The sequence below is a fragment of the Aplidium turbinatum genome, chromosome 16 (genome assembly GCF_918807975.1).
Source record: "Aplidium turbinatum chromosome 16, kaAplTurb1.1, whole genome shotgun sequence".
Classification (NCBI taxonomy): Eukaryota; Metazoa; Chordata; class Ascidiacea; order Aplousobranchia; family Polyclinidae; genus Aplidium; species Aplidium turbinatum.
Genome location: NC_137487.1, coordinates 13257612 through 13285281, shown reverse-complemented (window position 1 = coordinate 13285281; position 27670 = coordinate 13257612). Strand labels below are relative to the sequence as shown.

Genomic DNA, 27670 nt, shown 5'->3' with positions numbered 1-27670 from the left:
TATGCCTACTTACACTAAAAAAAATTGCAAATGATGTTACAGTGTCTAGAAACAAACATTTAAGTTTATTTATTAAAGCTTTAACTTGTTTCTTTTGTTTTTTGAAGTTTATTTCATCTGACGCTTTTGTTAATACTAATTGCACAGACATTGATTATAGGCTACTGTAGATTAATTAGGAAAAAGCAACACAAGAAGAAAACGAAAGTGGAAAATGTTGATTTTTGTCGCAACTAATTGGCTAAATACATTTGATAAACATAGGCTACGTTTGACGTTACCAAGAGACGGTTCACTGTTTTTACATGCGCATGTGAATTCTCAGCAGACAACCATGTAGGCCTAATTGTATAGGCTATCGAAAGTTTCAAAGTCAGATGAAAGTTTTGGTTACGTCTCATTTGAATCGCATGGTCAAATAATTCTGACCCGATGGTGTACATTGGAACTAATATCTTTTCAAAGTTGCAGTAAGGTCACCGGTATGATTCAGGATAATTTTCTTTTATTTGCTTCAGCTTTTTGTCTGTGGTGCATCACAATACCATAAAAATGTTGCCTTTCACTGCGTTATTCGATACTATTTCAATATAAACTGTTAAAATTTGTTCACTAATCTGGTTGAAAATGTCAAAATATTTCTTTCAACGGCTTTCTCTAGATGAGCTAACAAGGTTTATATTTGCTTTGGGATCAAAACACTTGACATTCTTTTTCATAAAAGTCGTGACATTTTTTAGGCAAAAAAATTAATACATCATTAAAGTTATCAGCCAGGTTCAAAAGGCAAACAAATTATCAATTATGTGCATATTTAGCTACGTACCATGATGCAAACTAACCCCTTAACTAAGCAAAATATTTACTTTTTCTTCAAAACTGGGCAAGGCGGAAAAACATGCCGAAAAGGTTGACGAAATTCAATACATGTTTAGATATGGTCTCAAGTGAAAACATTGAGCGGTCATTAAAATTCTATTTCATTTTCTTTATCAATTTGTTGTTTTTCCACACAATGGTTGTAATTTACAAAAATCTTAATAACATGGTCAAAGGATTTTTTTGTTTTTTATGTTGTACTGGCAGTTTATTGCATTTGGATAAAGACCATAAAATGCTCCAAAGCATTTTTTGTTGCAAACGATAACCTTGTAATAATTAAGTGTCATAAAAATTCAATATTTTGCATTACTAATAACACTGGCAGGATCTAGAGCAGACCGAATTTGCTTTGCGAATCAAAACTGTTTTAATTTTGTATTTTCACTAGAGTCTGCTAAAATAAATGCACTAAACAATTTGCTGTTCTTTGTTACGTCATCGAAGGTATAACCTACTAAATTTTATTTTAATAACCTAGAAATGCTAATAATAAGTTTCAATTCAAATTTCATTTGAAAGACTGGATTTCTTGTATATCTTTGCTGGTTTTGGGCAAATACAATATTTAGAAATATTTGTGCAAATACATGGACAAATTGTTTTTGCTTTTGAAGCAATCTATCTTTCTTTCAAAAAGTGACATTAGCCGCCAAACCTTAACATTAAATATCATCTTGGTTAATCTGTTTAATCAATCACACAAAACATTGTTGCCTAACTTTATGTATGATTAAAAACATGAAACTAATTCTAAAATAAACTAATGATATTGTTTTAAAGCCACAACTTGAGTAAATTAATTGGTGATCTTACCACACCTTCATCTTGAAATGATTATGGTTTCTCAAGAAATTTTAACCAAGTGAAGCTTCATTAAACAGTTGTTGTTGTGATACATCCGTCAAATCTCATGGATAAAAACTTAGGTTAGGTTATAATGGCATTCGTGTGTGTTTTTATTGCAAGCAAACCGCTTCAACTTACAATTAAATAAAATTTTAAACAGAGCAAACAGATGTTTGAAATCTGCTCTAAGACAGAGTTGTAAGAAAGTTCTTTCATACTCAAGCCTAAAAATTTTTTTAAAACTTTAAAATAAATTTTTGCGAATAAACCAAATTAATGAAAGCAAACTAACTTACACAGACGTCTAAGATATTTACAAGTTTGAAGTCTCAACCTGACTCCAGTTTTTTTTTTCAATTTTAAACACGAACTCAGCCGAAAAGCCCGTCTTAACTTACAACTTTGCTTTGTGTTATTAAAGTAACCACTAACATCAATTGTTAAAAATATTAACAGCTTAGTTTTGCTGTTTTGCATTTAGATTGTTCAACATAACTTTTAACTTTTACGTAAAACTTAACAATTTGTTTTACTGTAATAGTTTTTCATCACACACCAATATGTTATTGCTTCACCCAACTTTAATGTCAAGCAAGCTTAAAATAGCCTACTGCTACAATCGCAAGAAAGATTGTGATCTATACTGACAACAAGTCTACACCTGAAAAATCTGAGTTCAAACCTTTTCTTGCTTTCCTAAAAGTCAACTTAATTTCTTGGTTATTGTGTTAAAGTGACCTTTACATGGTCAGGGCGACCGAGAAAAATTTAAGGCTGTATAGACTGTAAACACTATTTGGTCCCTTTAAAATAATTGCAAAACATTTTGAAGAAGACATAAGAGAAGAATTTAAAAAATATTCAATAACAATTCCTTTAATGAAACTTCACTCATGAGCCTTTGCATCCTTGCACAATATATCGGTTTAGATTTCTTTCATTAGTATCGGTTTCAGTTTCAAAAACAAGATGTCACAAACTAAACATTTTTGAACCTATCTTAGAGATATTGTAAGATCTTTTCAGTAACCTCAAAACCATGGTAACAATACGTGCAGGCCAAAAGCCAAGCAGTTTCAAAACTGTCGAAAATTGTAACATTTCTTGTGGCCATACAAAAAAAAATTTCTCCTTTTTCTTTCACCTTTGAAAGTTGCTGAAAAATGAAGTTTTTTCGTCGAGTGTTTGGGGTCATAAGGATATTATTTAACTTGAGAGCTAATAAAAAAAAGTTTAGATTTTTTGTACACCTATAACCACTTAGCACTGATGTTCGAATGCAAAGATATGGGAAAAATATAGAAGATAAGGCGCATTAAATAATACCTGTAGCATGTAAGATAATCATAATAAATTACCTGCTACAGGTGGTGGGCATGTTCTTTCAAATTATAAAAGGTGCAATGGTTTTTATTTATTTTTTATCACGCTTGAATTATCTTTTTTGTTGGGTTAGGCGTATTTAGCTTACAAAATTAAAACAGTGTATCTTTGAAGGCTCTTAATACTGTTATGTAAAGATAAACTTTTAAGCGTATTTTTAAAATGTAATTACCTTGTAGCCTACATGTAAGTAATCCAACTTTAATTTCATACCGCAATTATACGATAAAGTTTCTATATTTTGTTTCAAGTTATTTTACTTCAAAATTCGCTGCTTAGTAATATTGTAATTTTTTTCTATAAAACTTCGAAAACAATCCAAAGCATATCACCGCTTATATAATCTTCTATTTAATCCAGAGCAGACGGTAAAAAGACAAACATCTTACCTGGCTTATACAGTAAAGTAAATGAAATTAAAAGTTTTGCATCAGCAGAAAAAAGTCCTGAAAGTGTTTATGTCCAATCAATGAATTTTAACCTTTATTTCCACTTTGTTATTAAAAAAATGGCTTTCACAAACATTTATAAGATCATCGAATGATTTATTCGTTTTTCAGTAGGCTTGACACCAATATTTTTAATGATTCAATCAAGCATTCAAGTACTGGTATTTAAAGTGCTTATTCACAAAAATCCGCTTCCTCACTTGAAACTTCAATGTAAACGTAACGGAAGCTAAAAGTGCCATAAAAATATTTTAATATTCACTTAAAATAACAAAATTGTGTGCAAACTGTTTGGTTTATTTGTGTCTCTTGTAAATAGACAAGTTTCTTAAAAATAGCAACAAAATGAATATGCCAATTGTAACAAATTGAAAGAAAACTAATGATTATAACTAAGTTGACTGCCAGTTGTAATGAATTTTCTCTCTTATCTCCAGACAAACAAAATGCATTTGATTGATTGAGTCTATTACCTTGAACTCAGAAAACTTCTTTGAGAGCTTAACCCTGGAAGTTTTGCATTCTTGTAGAGGCTTTGAACCACTGACGCAGCTCCTGTCACCAAGATCGACAGAGTGGAGTTTGTGATTGTTGCTGCAGTGTTTATGAGTTATTCCATCCACTGGGTGCCGCTGAATGAAGAAGAGTCACAGGAATGCATTGCTTAGACGCACACCACAAGAGCCGAATCAGCGCTGCTTGATCTCGTGGCTTCTTCGTTCATAAATTCTTCGTTTGAGGATGAATGAATGGAGTCTGGTCTGCCAAATTAGCCGCAGATATATCTTGTGTTGTTTGTCAACTTCGTTAAGTAGTTAACCCGCTGGCACAAATGGGTGTGTTGAGAAGGAGCGATCTTCCTGGCGTCAGCACTACCTGACTACTCACTATAGAACAGCGAGCATTGTGTTTCGCTAACCATACCGGTGTAGCCTCCACACTAGCCATCAAGACTTTTCCAAAAACATGTGTTTCTCGGCAGTCGAGTGTAGCAGAAACTCAGCGATAGACACGTGTTTCGCCCATGAGGCTAGGCTCATCAGTACCGCACCACTAGTTCCTGCCACATGACATTGAGAACTATGTGGCAGGAACTAGTGGTGCGGTACTGATGAGCCCAGCCTCATGGGCGAAACACGTGTCTATCGCTGAGTTTCTGCTACACTCGACTGCCGAGAAACACACAAATGGGTGTCTTGATTTCAGTTGACGAGGGACCTCATTTAAGGGAGTAGAAACTTTAGAGTGGAGAAGGTGGTTTGGCTCCAATGCCAGTCGACCAAGAGACAGAGTGGCTTCTTTGCAATAAAGCTCAGCAGGTTGGATGCCAGCAAGAATGGGAAGATTGTCCAATGGTGTGGGATGCAGGTATTCGCTCACTGTGCCCAGAGCGCTGTTGATGGCAGTGTCGATATTATCGCAGTGAGCACTGCGGTACCAGACGGGCGCACAATATTCTGCTAAGGAGGATACAACCCAGACAACAAAATGGGTCATTTTTACATTAATTCAACGTCTACAGACGTTCAACGTCTACAACGTCTACAGACGTTGAATCAATGTAAAAATGACGGATTTTGCTGTATAGGAAGGGCTGGGGCTGCTATACGCATTGCGTTAGCCCTCTCTCCCCAGCTAGAACCTGCCAGGCGCTAAAGTAGCGCAGCACGGGATGTCAGTTTCTTGTGCAGTGACACCAAATGATGGCGGTATGTGAGCGATCTGTCTAATGTCACCCCAAGATATTTTGGTTTGGTGCAGAAGGACAGAGGTTTTCCATAATTATGGACATTCAGCTCACGAACAGCTTCCCTGCTGTGTAGATGGAAACTGCTGCCACAGTTTGGTTTCGCTAAGTTTCAGTCGCCATTTCTGGAGATAAGCTGAAAGGGTTTTTGTGTCTTGGTTCAGGGTGTCTTTTAGATTTTCCCACGACTTTGTGGAGCGGAGAATTGCCAGATCATCTGCCTATGCGTATTTTGCGGAGACTGTGCTTGGTGGTCGTAGGTGTTGACGTAAAAAGAAGGCATTTGAGCATTTTTAGTGTCTTCAGAGGACATTTTATTTTTTATGAGAAAAGAGGACAATTCCTCCTAAAAGAGAGCATATGATAGCCCCGATATAGCTTCAAGATAAGTTGAGCAATTGCTTATACCTAAACTACATAAAATAAAAATACTAAACAGAAAATAATAATTCATCCAAGACACAGTGTTGCATTGTTGCTTGTTAGATTTATTTTTTCACCATCTACATTCAAAATAGGCGAATTGAATTGATAAAAGAGAAAAATTGTTTGTCATTAATGATGCCCTTAACTTTTCCGGCTGTGGATTTAAGTTTAACGCTATCCAACCAGAGTGCTTCAGTCGATTTGTTGTAACTCCAAGCGGTAGTTTAGAAGAGAGTGCCTTCCATTGAGATTTGTATCACCTTAAAATGATTATATCAAATAATAATACAGAATAGTGTTGTCACAGCTACGGTATCCAATTACCGTGACGTCACATAGGTTTGATGAGGTAAATTTTAGAGTTCACAACTCCTTCCGCCTGTCATGCTGTCTGCAAGCATTCACGTTATTTTGGATAACAATTGTATACTCTGACTGACTGACGACACTCTGCTGCTTTTGATAAACAAACGACTGTTTCCCTGATTTGCAAATCATTAGTATTAGGGAAACTTGAGCTTGGATCAACTTTCTTCATGTTAACCATGTTCAGCAAGACACAAGAACCTCGTTAGAGCAGTGCTACAAAATTTCTCATACTTGTCAAAAAAAAATACAGTATGTCTATTACAAGCAAATCAACTGCTACTATTTAACGGCCATAAAACGTAATACTTTTAACTCGGAAATACGCTTTTAGCTTCGGTTTTCACAGTTTTTTACTTCAACAAACTATATCTACGAAATCACTCAAAGAAAAATAGCAGTAATGCAGGGAGGGCCAATATATTCAATAAAATTTTGTTTTTTGGTGGTGGATCAACTCTTCTTTGGGATCAAGTCTCCAGGATCTTTCCTATTGTTGTATTGTCGTCATAGCTAGCTTCAAGATTTAATGTTAAAACGAAAAATACGCAATGCACTCCGATATGCTTGGTTCTCAGCTCGATCCTGACAAAGGAAGGACACAACATAGTATGGTAGCCGCAATTCTAGTGCTGAGAAGGATCACTTTATTTTACTTTTAATATTAGTTCCTGTTGATAGTTAGCAAGAAGCACCTAAATTTCAAAGCTAAAAAAGCTTTAAAATCTTTTGAATACTCGAATGAAATTTATATATCCTGAAAAGAAGCAATTTGACTGCAAAGTCTGGAGTGACATGTGAAAGAAGTATTTTTTCTGCTTCAAAGACATGTTGGCGTTTTTTTCTCTCACTTTCAGGTTCCTAACAAACGAAGTACCGTAGCCCTCTTGTATTCAAAGTAATGTTTTACAGAAGCTAGTGAAAACGTAGCCAATTATTTTGGCTTTAGACCGTTCATTGATTCACATCCTTCAAACTTGATATTGACTTTTTATTTAAACGATTCGTTACAGCCTACAACGTACTGTGAACCGCAGCTTTACTTTATTTCGTAGGCCTAGTTGTAAATGTAGTTTATTTTATCGTACATGGCAAATATATTTAATATTTTGCTGTATATTTCAGAATACGGTTTCTTTGAAATAATAATATTTCACTAAGCATCTCGACAAAAGGCAGAAAACAGAAAAAGAATTAGTAGTACAGCGGTCGTCTACTTCAACGTTTTTACACTTTGTGACGTGGTTCTTTCCTGCTCATTGAACTATTTATGATAAATCAAGATTAATTTAAAAACGCATGGCAGGGTATTATATCCTATCAATGAAAAAATCAATACTTTTTACCAGAGCAAAACCATAATGAGAACTAGCCTTAATTCTTTAGTTTCGCTTCTAGTCCTAACACAATGGGTACCCGGACATTTTGCCGCAAGGACATTTTGCCGAAAGATATTTTGCCGAAAGACATTTTGCCGAAAGACATTTTGCCGAAAGGACATTTTGCCGAAAGACATTTTACTGAATGGACATTTTGCCGAAACTCATTTTTGTGTTATATGTATCGATATTCTCCACAATGTGTTTTAGTTTATCATTCACAACCTTAGTCCTTTCGGCAATTTGTCCATTCGGCAAAATGTATTTCGGCAAATGTCTTTCGGCAAAATATCCTTTCGGCAAAATGTCCTCGCACGACGCAATGCAAGGGAACTTCTGCGTCAGTACACAATTGAAACGATACAATACACGCAATGCGTCAATTAGGCCATATCACGAAACAGAAAATAGTAATTTTACCCGAGTTTGATTAGTTGAAAAGTATTTCTTTTGCAGAAATGATTGCATTATTACAACGTAAAAGTTGGAAAACGCAACCTTTTTGAAGAGAATTATTGAAACACTTAACGTCGAGCGTTTTAATTTACTTTGTTTGCATAAATCAACCATCTGCATTCGTTTAACATAAGTTGTGTGCGTAAAAGTTGTATGCATTGCAAAAAATTGCAAATTTGAAAGTTATCCTTTGTGTTGGCATGTTCGAACATACCAAAGTAGTTTGTTTTAAAACTTGTGAAAAAAGTGATTTTGTTAGGTACGAAGGTCTGTACCGGTGCAAAGCCAATTCATTTCTCAAAAGCAGTTCCACAAATGTTATTTGTAAATAACCACAATTTGCATAACAAAAAAGACGCAAGATAAGCTACAGGTGCAACGACATACAGCAGAAGTTCAATTTAAAAGTTTTCAAAGAAATGATTGAAACGGGCTTTGTTCATTTTGTTTAGAGCTGTACAAGCTTCTTCAACTCCGTTTGTGACTCCGGGGGGTCCACAACTGAACACACCCACTGTTCGTACCTAAAATCAAATAACAGTTTTTGTAAGAGGTTACTTCATGGGAATAATAGCATAAAAGAACTTTTGATCAGAACTGAAAGAATTTTCTTTAATTCTGAAAGAATTTTTCAGAATTATCGATTCTTTACTGTTTACATGTTTTTTGCAGACCTTCTGATGATCCGTTAGGTGAAACAATTTGTAAAGGCTTCAGATAGTAATAACTACATTTGATTTAATTCGCTCTGCTTTGCCTTTTTGCTTGGCATTGAGCACTTTTTGTAGTATTAATAGTTTTCATTGTTTTAAAAGAACTTTTGAATGGTTATAAAAGACAATATAGAATATCACTGGTCCGTCCAATTTTGCGTCATAGTATATGAGGGCTGCCGTTTAATAATTTGTTCTGTGAATTTTAAAAATTACAGAGGTTGTACTAAATTTATGTTAAACTGATGTCAAGCTCAAGATGACTTTATTCAATTTCAAATGTAATTAAACTTTACTTACATCACTGTGTATCGTTTGTACAGTGTCAAAGAACTGATCAAATTGTGGCCTTCCAAAATGTGTAATGGCTTTTAGCCCTGTGAACATACTCTTTCCGGCAACTTTCTGGAAGTATCTTTCGCAAATATACTGTCAAAATGAATACACGAAATTAGTTTATAAACTAATGATGACTTTCTCTTTGCTAGAAGCATGTGTAAGGCCATCTTAACTTCAGACGTTCGTCTTTTCGATTTATCTTCAACATTATGACGAATATTGAACGGTTTAAGATGTGACATTTTTACCTCTGGCAAAAACTAGCGTCATATTAGGCAATCATATCTTAGTAGAGATACATTTAGCGGATTATCAGTGGGTATGCTTTGTCATTAGCAGTAAACACCAAAGAAAGCAAAATCATTATCTTGCTTTTTAAAGTAAATTTTGTTTGCTCCAGTAGCGTATTAAAATTTGATACTCCTCTTAAGTTCTTACTGTATTCAAACCTTGACAGTTTAATTCTTGAACTTACCAGCATGGTTGTTCGAAGATCAAATTTGTTTGAGAACTGTGTGATATAAATGTGAGTCGATACAAGGTGGCCTCCAGGTGTTTCTTCAAGCTCTCGTATGATGTCAGTTAGCCATTCAAAGTGGCGTTGAGTTCTGGTAACCCAAATGAAGTACACCTGCAATCAAGAAACCATTTTAAAACTTTCCCGTGTAATCCAAAAATTTCGAAGTAGAAAAAGTGGAAAAAATTTCAACTCTTATTCACTGCAATAAACAACGCAGTTCCCAGCGAACAAAATGTGTCTTTTTTTAGATATTGCTTCAACGATTTTCGACGGTTAAGTAAAAACAATGGAGTTGGTAGATAAGTTCTTATAAAAAATATAATCTCTGTTTCAGCATGTTTTGATTTGCAGTAATTTATTGAGTTTAAAGCATTACCAACCTTCTTGCATGTGATTTGGAAACCTTTCTTTGATGTGGACCGGTTAACGATGTCTTTGATGATTGACGCAAATGGGGTAACTCCGATACCAGCTCCAACTAAGACAGACACTTCGTACTTGTACCAGTCCTGGTGTCCTTCTCCAAACGGACCATCCAAATAAAGCTTTGAAGTGAAAAAAAGAAACTTAATTTAATAAAGTTTTTTGTAGATTTTTTTTACAAAGCAGATATTTCTAACTACTTTACTTCAAAAATAGACGCTGAGCATTAAGTGTGAATAAAAAATATTGTTTTGTTAAGTTCCATTGCATTGTTGATTTAACAACAAATGCAAAACTCACTGTGGGCAACTTTTCATTTCCGTCTAGCGCACTTTTATACAAATTTCTCAGGTTTGTTGTCCAGGGTCCAACCGATCGAATGTGGAGTGACAAGTAAGGCTAAAATGTAAAATGAAGATCGTTATTTCAACAAGAAAGACGAACATGTTATGAGTCGATGACTTACTTAACACATTATTCAAAAATTAGCACTTACTGTAACATGTAAAACAGAGGTCAAAATGTTATGAGTGATTCATCACAGTGTGGAATTCATCAAATTTAATGTTTTGAATCAGTATCAATGTGCCAGTGGAAGTCACCTACTAGCCAACTTAAATAGCGGACATTAGTCTACACTTACCAGACTGCTATTATCACAGCTTGAAATGTATTTTATAAGTTTCAATCCGAAGTTTAAACATAACGTTTATTGTACAAACTTAAAAACAAAGACATTTAAGAGCTCATTTGTCCTTAAATCGTGATTTGCAAAGTGATACTGATTGTGTGCGAAGATTTTCTCTATAATTTACCTCATGGGGAGCCGAAGTCAGAGTGAAGGGGTGGTACTCGTTGCTGCTAAGAGGTAAGCATGCGATGCGAACCCATTGTCCTGACCGGTAGTCAAAGGCTGTTGGTCTCTTGAAAACCAGGTTAAGCACATCTGTGTAAAAACAGAATTACTTTAATAGAAAATTGCCTAATCTTGATAGAGTGCTGTTTAAACAATAAATAAAATACCATTACACTATTAAAAAAAAGTGCTCAATACCAAGCAAAAAAAGCTGAACAGAGCAAATTACATCCATTACAGTAACCATTTACTGAAAATCTTGAATAACTGTTTGCCCTTATCGGGGTCATCTGAAGGTTCAATAAGGAGTGAGTCTGTTGAATTTTTAGTAAATGGTAACTGTAGGCTATTTGAAAGAATTTAATTTAAATACAAATGCCAAATGGAAGTAGCCTATGTCTAGATCTAAAAGATAAACTAACTTTCTTCTACAATAACACTGATTCGGTTTTTCTGACAGCTTAAGTTACCTACCTGAAGGGAGAGGGTCAACTTTTACAACAGGAATCTTGACTTTGGAACGGCTTATTGTTATGAACTTGTCAGTGCAAAATATAATGACCGGAACGACCAAGTAAAAGTGGAACTTTGGTGATTGTACGACTTCCATGCTTCCGTGCAGGATAATCAAAACGTACAGCAACGCTGAAAAGAGTAGAATAAAACTTGTCTTCAAAAAAAGTTATTTTGGAAACAAAATTCACAAACATTGTTTTAAGTGTTTTTCACTCAATAAGATTTTTGTGCCTTTTGTCATATCCAGGCTTACGCTCTCTAGTTGAAGATTTAGATTAAGCGGATTGGAAGACAAAAAGCCAATTTTTATGTGCACTTTCAGGCATGTTATTAAAAAATCAGCCAGACACACAGTCTCATGCTCTTGAGCGGTGTCGAACCGGAGCCTTTTCGAGTGCTGCACCAGGGCTCTCATCAGTCGGTTGTGCAGACGACATTATTGCTTTGAAATGATGTAACGCAAATCCTTCGAACTTTGGTGTTTTAACTTACTTCGTTTGCCTATGTGTATGTACAAATAAACTACCACAGGGACAAACATAATATAACTTTACAAGACCAAAAATGCTATGATAGACAATACGCTGTCTCAGGTTATGATGTGTGATGATATAGGTTGAGTAACTCACAATACAGATGATGCGTGATCCAAAAAGCTCTGAAACAGTATCTTCTGGAAAACTGCATTGCAAAGACGTAAATCACTGCAATTGTCAACAAAAGTAGTAGTCCAGTAACGCCAGTGACAGTTTCAAAAAACCACCAGGAGATGGTGTGTGGCAAATCCGACCTATTAAGTTGGAAAATATTGTTAGTACCACTGAAAAGAAACCCTACAATGATATGAATTAATCTCCAAGTGTCAAGGTTGTAAAATTGCATGACTTATTCTTTATATGTTCCTTGCTTTGTCTAAGAATGGTAAAAGTGAGTTCATGACTATGCGTCAATTGGTATAGTAAAATAAAACTTTTTTTTTTTTTTGGAAATGAAGTAAATGTTGAAACGATCTTTTGGAAACAACAAGAACACATTTAAACGGATTCTGCTTAAATGATAAATCTTACAACCTGTTTAGGTTAAATTTAGTACAGATGAGTTTCGAAAAAAGGGCTAAATCATAAATTTAAAAAAAGAGCAGTACCATATCAAATTAGTTTTTTTATTTTTAATTACAAATTTACTGGTAAAAATTGCGGCTAATTGAGATTTACCGAATGGTTCTAAACACTAGCATTTATATAAAAAAAACTTTTCTCTACTAAACATTATGTACAAAACAAGTTCTCGGTGTGGTAATATTATTTTTAGCTTTTGCAAACAGAGCAATTGAAGTCACAATACTTTATTATCTCACCCGTCATCCACCAGCAATCTCGGAAACAAGCAAGCCAACACGGGAAGGGGGTGGACACTGAAGTGATAGAAATTTGCGACATGTCCAAATGCGTGCAAAACTGTAATATATCATAGACAACAATAAGTTTTCAGTTCCCAAAGCAAATACTGTTTATCCACGATTTGGCTTGGTTGAATAGAATTCTTAGATAGATTAGAGTAGTAGCTTACAAAACGTAAAGATTGCCAGTAGAAGGTTGTTCATGATAGCTCGAAGTTGCAGGTTTTTGTCTCACTCTCTTTAGGAGCTAACATCAGAATAAAAAAAAAATTAAAAAAAAATAATGTGGTGAAGTATTTATAGTAGAAAAAACAACGAAAAGTAAATTTGGCTGATAAGACGAATTCAAATTAGGGAAAGAGTTTAGCCTTTCGTCAATTTGAATTCTTCTGATTAGTCAAATGTACATTTCTTTTTGTTCTGCTATAAATACTGCACCACACTTACGTTCAGTTTATTCTGACGTCAGCTCCTGAAGAGTGTCAGACAAAAACCTGCAGCTTCTAGGTATGTGCGACCCTCTACTCGCAATTTCTTTTGTCACAGCCATTTTGTCGGAACATTTCTACCGGACTGTTGGCTTGAGTTTGTTTAATTCAGAGGATTCCAACCCTATTTTGGGCTTTATCTAAGATAATACTTTAAGGTAAACATGCCTTACCATTCACCAGCATTGCTGTACCAAACCTCCAAACCTGTAGACTATCTATACAATTTGGTTTCCTTTTCTTGGTTCATTTAATGCACTTCTTTAATAGATATAACTTACAGTAGTAGTCTACACTTAAACTATACTTAATCCCGCCTTATAACTCCCCTGCTCAAAATTAAGACCATTTCACATACTTGTCAAGACCAATGCCACGTAAGCTATCTGCTTGTGAAAAGCGACTGCCGCATCAAAGGGTATGAACTTCTTTAGGAAGGTTTCACGGCAGAAAGTGATGAGGTTTCGACACATGGTCAGAAGAATGAAGCTGAATTGAAACGAAATCGCTGCAGCGGTCGATCTGCTAATAATAATTCCCCACTCGGTGACTCGTCTAATGCCGCTGTGTTCCGTTCCGAAGGCGTAAACTGAATAAAGCAATTTGATGGAGTTAATATAATTTCAAATTTTTTAAAAGTGTATTAATTTGAAACTTTCCAAACGATTAAACTCACAGGTCGCTCGCTCAATCATGAGAACGATTGTGATGCTGTAGAAGATGACCATGCAGAAGATATGCTGCCGGTAGTTCTCTATCGTCCTCTTGCAAGTTTTCCAAAACCGCTTTAGCCGATTCTTTTCTTCTTGTTCAATTGCCGCTTCGAACTTTGCACTGGTCTCTTCGATTGGCCTAAGAATGGTTGCACAGAATCATTAAATTTGAGTGTAGGTACAAATAATTTTTTAATAATTTCTACTTCAACACATTTTGAACACTGAATTTGAGAAGCAAACAAGTGCATAAAAACAAAATCCTAAAATCAACAACCGCGCCGAAAGGGAAGAACTACGTCACCTAATCTACTAATCAACTGATCCAACAAAACCTCACAGCAATAACGCCTAACAGCACAGAAACTCAACAGCCGGCAGCCTCAAGCTAAACCAAAGAGCCACTTTAAAGAACCACTCACTGACTTCAACACCATTCGTCATAGCACATGACTAGGGAACTGTGTTCCGAAAGCTAGTGTAATTTGATATTGCCAAAAAGAACCCGCAGCATCAGGCTATAACAGATCGTTTGAATCTACACTGTGAAGTAAGCAACGATCATGCTGCTAAAAGCGAAACTCATTCAACAACTTAAATCTTTAATTTTCCTTATAATGCAATCGTACTTTTTGTGTTGTGTCTAGGCCTGTGCCTATTAGTTGAGATTATGCGGAGAAAAAACAAGGAAGCCAATTTTCGTATCCATCTTTACCTCAATTGTTCAATTCTACGCTTTTTTATTTATAGTTTTATTTAACAATAATTCTCAGCTTACTTGTCTGATGCATCTCCATTCACATTACGCTTTCGCAATGTAGATTCTCTGCTTTCCCCATCCGAACTTTCACTGCAAAAGTTGATACGTTAAAATAACACAGTAGGCCTACATATTACAGTAAAGTTATCATAATGTAGGCTACTCTTTAGTGTACAGTACTGTAGGTTACTTATCGATATGTCACCATCAGTAAATCTATGCATGCATAGCCCAAACAATGTGTTAGTAGCTGAAGAAGCATGATTATGATAGTTTTTTAACAATAATACTAGACAATTGATATGAACGCCCTGTTTGTGCTTAAACCATAAATAATAAGCTACCTAAAAAAAAAAGAAAAAAAAAAGCTACCTGTCTTTCATCTGAGTAATTTGGCGTTTCAGTGCTGGTCCAGACCTTGCCGCCTGTGATTGAACAACTTTCCGTCGAATTGATTTTGTGACACCTTTTTCAAAAGCAAATCAAATATCAAGCAATGCTCAAAATCGTCGATTAAATAATTACTTTATAAATAAATAAACAATTTTTTTTTTAAGTTTCGGGCTTTTCAAGCATGAATTATAATTTGAAATAAGTTCCAGCAGTTGCGAAATACCTGGTAATCCTAGTTGAGCCTTTGCAAACGAATCTCTGTGTTCTTTCAACATAACGTACTGGAAATCTTCTAGGGTTATAGCTTGCTTGTTCTCAATGCCAGTTTCTCGAAATATGGAGTCAACTGCGGCATCTACCTCGCTTTTGCTCAAATTTACTCCAGCCATTTCCAAAAATGATCTGTACGCACAAATTTTATATATCAAAATTTATGGGGTGGTAAGAGAATTTTTATAATAAGTTCAGGGCAAGAACGAAATATCAGAATTAATCTGGACTGTTTCAATAAAAACATACAAAAGTAGCCTATTCAACGGATGAGCCAAAATATTAATTGAACAATGGATTTCTACTGTAATACGTTCAGTCGTTCATACACCATAACTCTATTGTTAATAAAATATTTTGATAATTTTATTACAAAATTCTCAGATAGTGTAAAAACTTACCTTATCATTACGTTAGCTTCCACTCTGTTGATTTCCCCGCTGTGGTCAGTATCATACATGTCAAAAAGCATCTTCGCTTTCTGTTCCGGAGACCCTAGTACAAATATATCAATATCAATACACTTCAAACAGTGATATTTCCAATAATAAACTTTGTTAATGCTTTTTTTATAAATTTAAAACTCAGATTTGTGTATTTTTGTTTATTTTGTTTTAAATTTTATATTGGTAGTATAATGTAACATTTGTTTTTTCACAAAACGTCTAAACGTAGTGTACTAAAGCAAGGTTAAGCACAATAGAAGCTTCTAATATACCGTTCATCAGCAGAATAATAAGATCAGCAAACTCTCTGAAGGACAAGTATCCACTCTTGTCTACGTCGGCAAGTTGAAAGATTTGTTGAACGAACAAGGAGTCCGCTTTCATTCCCATAGTTTCTGCCACTTCGGTCTTCAAAAAAAAAGTACAAAGGTGCATCTTGAGCATAGCAAAAACTAACAGTAAAAAAGATCCCATCGCAGCTTATGCACGGTGGTTGAAGTTTTAAATTAAGTGGACTGCAAGGCTAGGAACTCCATCTTCTTCTCCGATTACAAGCATGTCATTGAGTCTGTAGTCTGTGGTGGCCAGTTGTGAAAAAGTCTGCGTCACGGTCGAAAGGACGTCATTTCGACACCATTCTAGAGCACGCGGTTGTGTCGCGGGCAAGACACTTAAATGGGAGTAGCTGACTCGATGACTGCAGTATATGTCTCGTCACTACTTCCTGTTGTCTTTTGTGTTGCATCTGTGATCGCAGTGCACTGTATGTTGTCGCAATAGGAGCAAACTAAAACGTGTTTATTATTATTACTATTTCTAAAAACACAGACACAACACGTGAACAAAGCAGGGTTCTCACCAATTAGCTACGTAGCAGGCAGACGAATCTATTAATGCTTTGCTAATTTTATGTGAAAAAAAAAAGTTAACAAGATATCGTTACAAGAATATGCAGTGATTTTATTAGAAAAATAATTAATAAGCTTATGAAGATATAAACGCTGATTCCGATTATAGAAACATAATGCTGTGTTCATAGTGTTACAAGTTTTTCTTACCTTGGTTAACTCAATGGTGGCGACTTCCATGGCTCGAGCTTTATCTTCATGAAGGGAACCGTCATCCACATTTAAAACCTGAAGTTTTGGTACAAAATATGATACACTTCACTTCAGTTTATTTAAAAACGAAAAACTGTACATAGTTTTTGTATAATAAGCTCACAGTAGGCCTACGTTTATTCTTAAATGCTCGTGTTTTTGATTTTTCTTTTTTTGTATTGGTTGTAAGGATCAGTCGTCCCCGCATGGCTTCATCAACTGTCACACCTCCAGTTGCTTTAGGTATGTGGAGCCAACTGATTCTTTCAACTAATTCATCTATTTTAAACTGTTAGGTGTGGTGGCCGTGCTTAAATTTACTTTCATCGACGTATCCTTTAAATTTACATCGCATGCACGTTTTAAACTTCTGTGGTTTTGCGACCTTTTCCTTTTGTTGGTATTGTTCCTGTAAACTATTGGTAACTTTATCATTGCTGTTGTTTTCCGACAAAGAAAAATAAATTGAATTGAATTGATAATTTTCTGCATTCTTATGAATTCACAAATAGGAAAGCATAGAGATATGCGAAAACATTGTCGAGCTAACTTTGAATGAAAAGCGTATTTATTTTCTCACTTCAGCAAATACTCTTCTGAAGAAAGCTTCGAGCAAGGTTTGTCTGGCCTCCTTTGTAACTGCTTCTATCTTTAGAGCAGTTTCGTCCATCTCAAACACTTCAACTTCGATTTCGTTAATCTTCATGAAATCTTTCACACATTCAAGAGCACTTGTCCTACAAAACAACACAAGGTGTTAATTTACTTTTATGGAAAATACAGCTCACTTGTGGTAGACTTCAAAGCTTTGTTTATAAATGTATGGTTTATAGTTTTCTTTTATGTTTTTCTGAAGAAAAATCATCAAAAATAAAAAATCATATTGTAACCTTTCTTCATAGTTGACAAATCGTAACACGACGTCGTATTCTTTTGGAATTCTTATCACCATCAAATCTTTCTTCTTGTTTCGTGAAGTGAATAAGTAGGATTTCTGTAATTGTGGATTTCAAGTTATTACGTGTGATGGTTATCGTGTTGAAGACATAGGTTTCACTTTTGGTGCTTGTTGGCTCTGGTCGAATTTACCCGTAACACCTTCTGTTGTGATAGCTGTTAAATCATACAACTACGACATCAAGTATAGTTGTACTAACTTTAAAACTGGACATGGATATTGATCTCAAAAGGTTTCCGCCCACTTTCAGAACCTTGATTGTGTCGCCTTCAAATGCAATGACAACTCTACGGAATTTATCCCCTCCTTCTACCTCGAAAGCTAAAAATTCAAAACATTTGTTATTAAAGTGCAGTAAATCATATCCCAAATGTTGGTGAAGCCTATAAGAAAAAAATTATTTAAAACAAAATCAAGAACGTGACGATAAATTACATGCAACCAAAAGCACCACCGTAATGTGAAATTCGATCATTGGAAACGCTTTTTCTAGTAACTATAGCTGCTGTAAAGCGATAAACTTTACTTAGAACATGTGCAAATATTTTGAATATTGTTACTGATTTTATAAAATAGAAATTGTGGAAAATTACCTGAAAAAGCTGCACCATTAGATTTTTGTACTTTGGTGCTCTTTTTTGACGCTCGTTTGGCCGCAACATCAGCAACCTTTTTTTTAATCACAGCCAAGTCATGTTGCCTCTTCCATGCAATAATGCACATCGCAAAGTAAGCCACTAAAATATAATACATTCCAGGTTTAGATACGGGAAGTATTGGGTTTGTATCGGGTCGATATTTGATTGAAAACTGGATACATATAGGCATACTTATATAATGACAACAAAGCAGAGAAACCTATCTATTGCAATGAAACGGTTCAATGCAAGACAGGGCACAAACTAAGCAATATTGTAATTATAAAAATTGCTAGAAATACGAAACCTTATGAATTTGTTTTGTCTCAAGTTGATCATCAACCGGTTGTTGATTTTTCAATTTAGTTAATAATTCAGCAAAACAATAGTTCATAAAAAAAAAACACATCCCACGATACCTGTTGGGAAAAGCAACATGAGGATCATGATCCCGACAAATTTTCCCCAATATCCTTCAAAGAAGTAAATGCCGGTGTTTGGAGTGCAAGGTTTGGTGAACCGAATCGGTGTTTGCATTGGATCGTAACATTCAGATCCTAAAGTTGCAACAAAACGAATTAAGAAAAGTTTGCTCACTGACTAAGTAGCTTACAATATTACATTGTCGTACGCTGCCCTTTTTTTTTTTATAAAATTCATATAGGCTACGTTCCGATCGTTACTACAGTAGGCTACACTTGAAGCGCAATGATGTTAGTTACAATGTGGAGATTTCTTGAAAGAGTTAATAACACTCTACTCAAAATGGGTATAACACCGCAGCTACTTTTATTACACAACTAATTGGGCATTACCTTCAGCTGAACTAAAGACGTTTGCTTGCAAAATGCTTGCATTCACCGATGTGACCGACAAAATAACATCCCGCATTGTTGTTTGGCGTATAATTTCAACCTCACTCTTGTTGGATAAACTGCAACAAAAGAAAGTAGTTGGTTGAATGACAACCCAGACAGAAAATCAGTCGTTTGTGCTTTGATTACTTTTACAAACATTGATCAATGTAAAAAAACGACTGATTTGCTGTCTTGGAAGCAGCTATTCTGCGTTTTGGGATCGATTCTTCAAAAGTTGGGATGACAATTAATGCTTTTGTTGCGCTTACATTTTTACAAAATCTGACAAGGCTACAGCGATGAAAACTTTAAAAGTGAATTAAGTGAAAATGTGATTATTTTTTTATTTACGTTTCAAACCAAAATCGATCGCTATCTCGAGTTCTTTTGATTTGCTCTTGTATGATTGCTGAAAAGAGAGGCCCTGTAGCATTGCCATCTGAACGTTTTTCCAGCATCCCACCAACATACAGTTCGAGAAGATCTGTGGTGTTGTAAACCTCACCAAGTCTTGACACCATCTGAAGATAAATGATGCTTTATTTAAGAACAAAAAGTATCTTGACATAAACTTTGACAAATCGTGTAAAGATTTACAGAAGCCTGCACTTTACTACAGTGAATTGCTGGAATATAGATGTTAAAATTCTATGGCCTATATCCTGTGTAATAAATTTCTTTTTAAATTTTGGGACAAAACATTTCTTCAGTTTTTATAAAAGGCTGACAACATATCAAATAGAAATCATTAGAAATCTTTGTGGATGATCTAAAATGAATGTTTCTTATGTTCAAGATTTCGTATCTATGATACATTCTCCATCAAATGACGGCTTGCAGGAAGCAACAACACTAATTTGCAAATCGGCCGTGACTCAACCAAACCGCCAAAAAGCCGTGTTCTTACATCTTGAGACATGTCACTGTTTAATTGCTCAAATCGTGTGATTGGTTCTAGTCCAAACGCAGCTCGTGCAACGTTGTATGACGCCAACCCGGCGTCCCTTCCTCTCTCGATTGTTATTGTTTCGAGATCCATCCTTGTTCGTTGAAGCGGACCATAGAGGAAATCTGAAGGAAACAGTCTCGTTAGTGATTTACAAAACTGGTTTCGTCTACTCTGAAATTTACACAAAAAAAATATACAAACAATCACTTGAAGGGCACTTGACCACTTGCCGATGACAAATTGAGAGTAAATACAAATACTTGTGACAAAGCTAGATAAATTTGGCAAAATATTCTGGAGGCACGCGCTCAAAGGTAAAATCAGATATTTCAAACTTGCTCTTTCGTTCCTCTACCCTATCCTGAAAAAATTTAGAAATTATAGAGCAATTTTCCAAAATTTACTCTGGATGTGCTTTTGCATTTACCTGAAAGGTCTTCAACTACTTTGCTGTCATCGTTTTCGGCCTTCTGCAAAGCCATTCCTAAAACAAGTGAGTCAATGCCATTCTTGAACAAAGCGTCCTGAAATTAACAAGTTTGTTAACTCAAACACTGAGTAGTTATTTGTGAAAGTTTCGTATGCAATAAGTTGTATAGAACTTTTACGTTGTCACATAATTGTCTCACTTGTAGTTGCCAATATGAGTTGCACAACCTCAGCGCAGGCTCTCCAGCAGATGCACCGTACTCTTCTGGCAAGGGATCAATCTTGGAGCAGTTGTTGTGATACAAAGCGACGCCACTAGGCACTAAAGTGTGTCCAACACGCATTGCGGCAGCAGAAAATTCAAGCGAAACACTTGGATCCAAATGGGGGTTGTATTCTGCAAAATGATGATAGCAACACCAGTCATTGTTATGGTATTTAAAAAAACGGAACATTCCTTTTAAAAAAATATATTTTTTGATTGTAAGCAACTGATTTAAGGGACAAAATAGTTTGATATTGGGTTAGACAAATGATATTGCCACATGTTTAAGTACGCAGAAAGTCCAATTGAACTTTCAACTATAGAAACAAACTCAAAATGGATTTTTCCTTTTATACCTGTGTAAGGAGGCAAATTTTCTCCTGTCATCATCGGAAGCCATTCATATGCTACAATGTTTTGATAGACTGCTATGGTCCTTCTTCGTGCAGCTTCAAAAACCTGCAATATAACATTAAAAATGTTAAAAAATGCATTTGAGAAGAAACCTTTTATATGAAATAGAAACTAAAATCTTAAAACAGTTTTTTTTTAAGTTAAATCCAATACCTGCTCATCTGACCAATCGCTATTTTCCGCTTTGATCTGATTGGCGATGTAGTTGTGATATCGAAACCAAATTATACTGACTGTCATAAGAAAAGGATTCTCATTTCCACGAGGATTTCCAAAACCTGCAATAACGACATTGATGATGTGACAACCAACAAATACAAACAAGCGACGCAATATATTAGAGTAAAAATAGAACTACATTGAAGAATATTGCAATTTGGAAAATATTGCTTCATGATTGAACGATTAATCAGTTATATATATTTTAACCTTTTGTACAGCAGATATCAAAATGACATTATAACTCCGGATGAAAAGATAAGTGAGATTCAAAAATGTAGATCTACGATCATGCTGTTAAAAGCGAAACAACCTATTATGTAGGTAAGATTGTTTTTCAGGTTTGTTCATGCCAAATTGGGCTCTTAGAATTTATTTTGAAAAAAATCAAGAAGGAGACTCACTAAATAACTGATCTGGGCTTCTACGCTGTGGTGGTCTAGCAGGATCAACAATTGGGTTGACAAGAGGAATTTCATAGCGATTGAATGCAGGAACGTTGGACTCTTCAGTTTCCACGCGAAGTTTTCCATCTTCAAACGACCTCAAGTGTTCTGCCCAGGAGCGACTATTGCCGTAGATTGCGCTCCCATCCAACCAAGCCGTAGCTTCATTTAGCTGTTTATATTTAGAAGCTGAAGTTATGCAATAGTCTAAGATACCTGCATATTAATTATGGGTATGTTTATTCCTGGTGTTCAAGGTTTGAATCAAGTCGACAAAAGGCAAGTAATCCAACTTTTGTGTTCATTTTGAATCATAAAAATTTGTTGAGCTGATGTTTTATCTTAAGGTAAAAAACTAAAATATTTTTTTCTTCCATACAATAAATACAATTATAGAAAATTTCACTACTGACCGCGTGGTGCTACGTCAACTGGTAAAAGCACCTGTCGGACACTCGAAGAAATTGTTTCAACGTCTGCTGAGCAAACTGAACTTCTTTTTAAATTGGTACTTGCATGCTTGAAGGTGGACACGAAGGTTGATTGCTTTCTTGCCTTCTTATTCATTTAATCTCACTTTTCTGTCACATTTAACAAATTTTGATACTACAAAAACAGCACCTAAATATGTTTTTATTTCTGACTTGTTGGCTTTATAATTACCAGAGCTCTTGGAGTGTTGCTAGATGCTCCCGATGAAGGATCATACTTGCTTCTGTAAATAGGGATAATTCTCTCGGCAACGCTAAGACCAGTTGAATTCAGAGAGTCTTTTTCGGGGATGATGACATTTAGGTACTCATTGGGACAGGCAATCCTTCTACTGTCCGACATGTCGTCGGCAATCAACTGACCTGGAATGAAATTTTGGATTGCAAAATGATGATACTTTATTAATAGTTTGAGTAAATAAAGCATGGTTGGCTTGTATAAATAATTTCGTGTATAGTTAAGCAAAGGTATCCAATTCTGTACGCTTTCCTAATTTTAGAGTTTGTGTGCGATGTATGACGCAAATATTTGAAAATCTTATTTAGACGCTTAACATAAAATTATTGTAGATTCATCTTGAACTGCTTTTAAAATACTTTGTCAAGAAACAAAAAAACTTTTCACATTAGTTTTGAAAATTGCAGTGCGGCGCATAATTAGTAGGTTAATTTTGCAGCCCTATGATAAGAGAAAGTATTTAAAACTAATAATTTTCTTTACATTTTTCGAAAAGAGATATAATCATACACATATTAAAATTAAATTTAAAGTCTGCATTATTTTTTTGGATAAAGTTCAAGTATCTCCTCACCCATGAAAACAAAAAAGACTGATCTTGAGCTTGTTGATGCTTCCCGGGTCCCTGTTCTCTCTTTCAGGAACCACGTGCTTAGTTTCCTCGGGTTTGGTAATCCTTCTTCTTCATCTTGAGCTATGTGAACCCCATCTTTGTATGATGGAGATGTTATTCGGGACATTGTTTGACCTGCACAAGTAAAAGTTTTATTTCTTTGAAGGTGCTACTACAAAGGCTTGTTTCGTACAATGGAAGTTACTCTGTAATTGTTGTGTAATTCGTCCAGCATGTACATAAAGAACGAGTAATAATAATCTCGCTGTGGCAAATTCTATGTTATATGAAAACACGTATAATATACTGTGCAGTGAAAGAGCGCGTTTTGTGGATCGAATTATACACACAACGTACAAAATTGAACCAATACTTGTAGAAGGTTTATACTGCGCATTGTAGCACACGTTGGATTACGTTCTAAGGAACACTTACAAAATGTATTTACGGCATATGTCTCAAAAACGTATTGGTTGACACTGGCAGTTTTCCTTATCTTTCATTAACTCAAAACAAAGGTGCGTTACGCAACTAAATGGAATTGCAATTGAATTATATAAAACAAACTTCTCTACAAGCTACTTTTCACAAAGTTTTCTTCCATGACCAATGAAGTCTATACCCGGTACTATAGCCATCGGTAGCTTTTAACCCTGCTTTTAACATTAACATTGCAATACGGTTCGTTACCTGGAGAGCCCCATTCGGCGTGATCAAGATTATTGTACCAGCCATCAAATCGTTGGTTCGGGTTCGTTAAAGTTCCGTGTTCTCCTAAAACAATAAATATATAATAGAATAAGAAAATTCGAAAATAATTTACATGCAACAACGCTTCAAAACCAATATGAAAACTTCACACTGTCAATCTCCGTGATTGGGCTTGCTTGATGGTCCAAAACCTCTTCAAGTATATAAAACTATTAGAATGAAGCTTCCAAAAAAAAAAAACTTTCTCAGTCAGAACATAAAGATTTTAACACGCAAATACGCATGTTGTTCCGTTGATTATAATTGCGTGATGTGCATCGCTTTGAAATTACATGCTCTTTCATACATTGCCCATGTGAATGACACGCAGTAAACGCATGACAAAATAAACTCCGTCGTGTTGTTCATGTGGAAATTGAATAAATAGGAAGCGGCAACTAAAAAATTTTCCAAAAGCGTCTGACGTACCGTCCACAGTCCTCTAAAAAATTAAAATTGAAAACATGACATGAATTTTCAAATTTATCAGCTCGCACATGCTATTTCTTGTTAATTGGATGAGACATACCATATAGTCTACTTTTTTGTGAAATAAAATTTTAATTAAGCAGAATTTTACGTTAGTGCAGAATACTTTGATTTGCATTTATTATACTAATATTTTGCAGTTGTGCATTATCAATGGACTTTTTAATCCTAGGATCCACGCCTAAGGACGCTTTGAAGATTGCTTTAATACATTGAAAACTAAAAAGTACCAAAGTTGAAATAATTGCATAGGCGTGGTTATAGTAAAATCAACTCTTGTCTTATGTTAGCAGCCATAGTTGATATATAATAAGAGAATTGTTAAAACAAACTGCTTATGACATTTGTTGGCTTTCGCTTTTATTAAAGCATCTATTTATGGATCTGACAGCGATTAATTTCTATATTAACATAAAACAAAAACTCATATAGCATTAATACATAAAATGTCAACAAATAGTATATTTGTAGTTTCTCAAAAGCGAAATGTTGCCAAAACTCGCACACACGAGGTATAGTCGACATGCTTTTTGCATGTTTTCATTTACAGTAATTTGCATGTTAATTTCGAAAAAAAGAATGTGGACATACTGCAGAGCTTTACGATAACTTTGTTTACTAAAAAAACAATAGCCTTATATGTGGATGAAGTTTGTATGTGGCATTTAATCGCAATGACATCTAAATAGTCGTCTAAATAGACAGAAGTCCCATTTATTTTTGAACTTTGTCCGAATCGGCTGATGTTATTCCGATTCCTAAAAACTATAATAAAAATGTCATCGAAGGAATTGTACACAATTAGTTTTGCATTAAGTCTTGAAACAGGCTAATTAGACAATAATAAAATTAATTGCCGTTGCAAAAGCAAAAATCGATACATATTGCAATGACGCATATTATGAAACTCTTTAAGCTTATATCATTTTAATTTGCAACAAAAAGCAATTCATTTGTAGTAATTTTAAATGCTTTGAATGAATGAAATTATCCAGCTATCATACTTTCTGCATAGTCAAAATTAGTGTTTAAGAGCATGGTAAATCATAAAGTTTTACACATTGAGTTTAGGAACTTATTCAATTATTTTCGGCATGAAGTTTTTGAAGCTATCTAAATGACTATTGCAATGAGGTACTGAACACAGAAGATTATAACACTCGTAAAACTTGGTTAGCCCACTCCACTGTTGTTGAGAAGACCAAGTTTTACATTTTGATCATGGTTGTGCTAATCCTCACAATTGCGAATATTTATTTCATTTGACTTTGGTTGTATATTAAAACGTTTGGTAAGTTCTACGTGATAACTCCAATGACTCGACCTTTTTCTGATCTAAAATTTTGTTTGTTGTGTACTCAAGGTATGATCGTGTGAGATCAAACATACAACACTGCGGAAATTCCAGACAAACGTTCCCAATTCCAATTCACTTATGTTTGTGCGTAACTGGGGAATAACGTATGGACAAAGTCATATCAGAATACTTCACACGTTAAAAACATATTTTTAATAACAAAACTGTCTTAAAACATCAGAAGGAAAAAAATCCAAAAGTCATGATGAAAATAAGTGCCGAAATGACGACGAAATGTTGTTGACTGGATCTGCATCATATTGCTTCGTGTATGACAAATTTCAGGCTCTTTAATGGGGTCACGTAGACATTTCGTTCTGGTGCTATTATTGAAGAACTTTCTTTGTGATTGTTAGCTGGAGCGTTTTCTCCTGCTATGACGCAAAGCATGCACCACGCAGACGCAAGAAATCAGAAAACTTTGGGCGCTATAGAATTTTAATGATATAATCTTTATGTTAAAATTTACATTAAATGCGAAATGAGTTTTCTGGCATGGCTTGTGCACTGTGGGGTATATACCACAAAAGGACTAAAATATAACAATTAAGTTGACAATTTCAATCATACAGCTATTAGATGTGTTTGCTGACATTTATTAGCATTACGTGCTATTAATAATCTAATTGAAAAATTACTATCTTATGCATCTTTCCCCCCAAAAAAAAAATTACACCAGCTTGTATGATAGTCCTAACATACCTGAAGTAAACGCAACGCTCAACACTACAATGAATGCTTGCAGCCACATTCCGCAAGGTGGCGGTGCAGACTTTTTGATACAAGCAGACAACTCTGAAAAATAACAACCTTTTGTAAAATGAAAATACAAAATTATTGATTAATAATACAATATTACAATAAGACCTTTCTGATGCTGAAAACCTAACCTAGAAAAACTTCTGCGATGTCATATTAGTAGGATGCACTGCTAGTTAACCCAGTGTCAGTACAGATAGAGCTGGAACACTGACCTTGAAAATTAACAATACCCTCGTTTTGCAAAAAATGCGGATTATACTTATTGTCCTGTCACGCCGAAAAAGTAAAATACGTCATGTATTAAAATGCACTGTGTTGGTTGCTATTGCAAAGAGGAGAACCACAATTAGCAAAGTTCAGTTCAGCAGGCCATTTAGAAGCGCCGTTGGCATTTTCTCTTGAGCAGCGAACTGTTCATACATGAGAGAAATCAAGAGCTATTTACGAGGGGGCGCCACTCCGCAATCCGTCGATATGCTCAGTCGATAACTTCCAGGCTTGACGCACAGATATGAGAAGTGATCGACGGATATTGGTTCAACTCTCGGGGTGTTCACTTGTGCCAGGATAACGCTTTCAACGATAACGCAATCAAATATTTTAAAATTCAAAGAAAATATTTTAAGTTTCCACTTTCAGAAATGTGTTGTCAATGTTGACTTCTCGAAGATTATACAATTTTAAAGTTGTTGCGAATGCGCTAGGCTAAATATAGAAGTACGGAGGTATCAATGTTGAATCGAATTTGTAGCCGAAGCATAGTTATTGCAAGTTCTAGCGACAAATATAACCACCGCAATAAAAAAAAGATCACGTTGGTTGAGCACAAGAAGTTTATATTCCCCAATATTGACACACGTACACTCGTACAGTCGTACAGGTAACATGTTGATGAAGGATAGACTCGAAGTTTTTCTTTCTAAAC

At 35.1% G+C, this 27670-nt stretch overlaps 1 protein-coding gene across 1 annotated transcript; it reads right to left on the bottom strand.

Moving 5' to 3' along the window:
• Positions 1-7069: 7069 nt before the first annotated feature.
• Positions 7070-24157, bottom strand: LOC145785365 (dual oxidase 2-like). The gene is made up of 33 exons (XM_082597017.1): positions 24078-24157; positions 23349-23522; positions 22709-22899; positions 22004-22217; positions 21534-21658; positions 21323-21425; positions 20902-21098; positions 20700-20796; positions 20231-20394; positions 19675-19844; positions 19282-19400; positions 18886-19023; positions 18422-18565; positions 18028-18149; positions 17761-17864; positions 17451-17607; positions 16829-16906; positions 16043-16178; positions 15726-15819; positions 15278-15456; positions 15034-15127; positions 14680-14751; positions 13865-14040; positions 13547-13777; positions 12659-12758; positions 11931-12091; positions 11260-11430; positions 10745-10875; positions 10230-10328; positions 9887-10051; positions 9462-9617; positions 8948-9076; positions 7070-8458 (listed from the first exon to the last, which is right to left on the bottom strand). The coding sequence occupies exons 2-33, from the start codon at positions 23512-23514 to the stop codon at positions 8336-8338; spliced, it is 4506 nt and encodes a 1501-aa protein (XP_082453143.1). The 5' UTR covers positions 23515-23522; positions 24078-24157; the 3' UTR covers positions 7070-8335.
• Between the last annotated feature and the right edge of the window lie 3513 nt (positions 24158-27670).

Bases quoted from the DNA above. Each gene is read 5' to 3' on its own strand.
- LOC145785365 (XM_082597017.1), bottom strand. From the start codon at position 23,514: ATGTCCCGAATAACATCTCCATCATACAAAGATGGGGTTCACATAGCT. The intron at 21,659-22,003 runs GTGAGTCTCCTT...TCGTTATTGCAG, and splicing joins AAGCCCAGATCAGTTATTTA to GTTTTGGAAATCCTCGTGGA. The intron at 17,865-18,027 runs GTTAGTACAACT...CCACAATTACAG, and splicing joins TATCCATGTCCAGTTTTAAA to AAATCCTACTTATTCACTTC.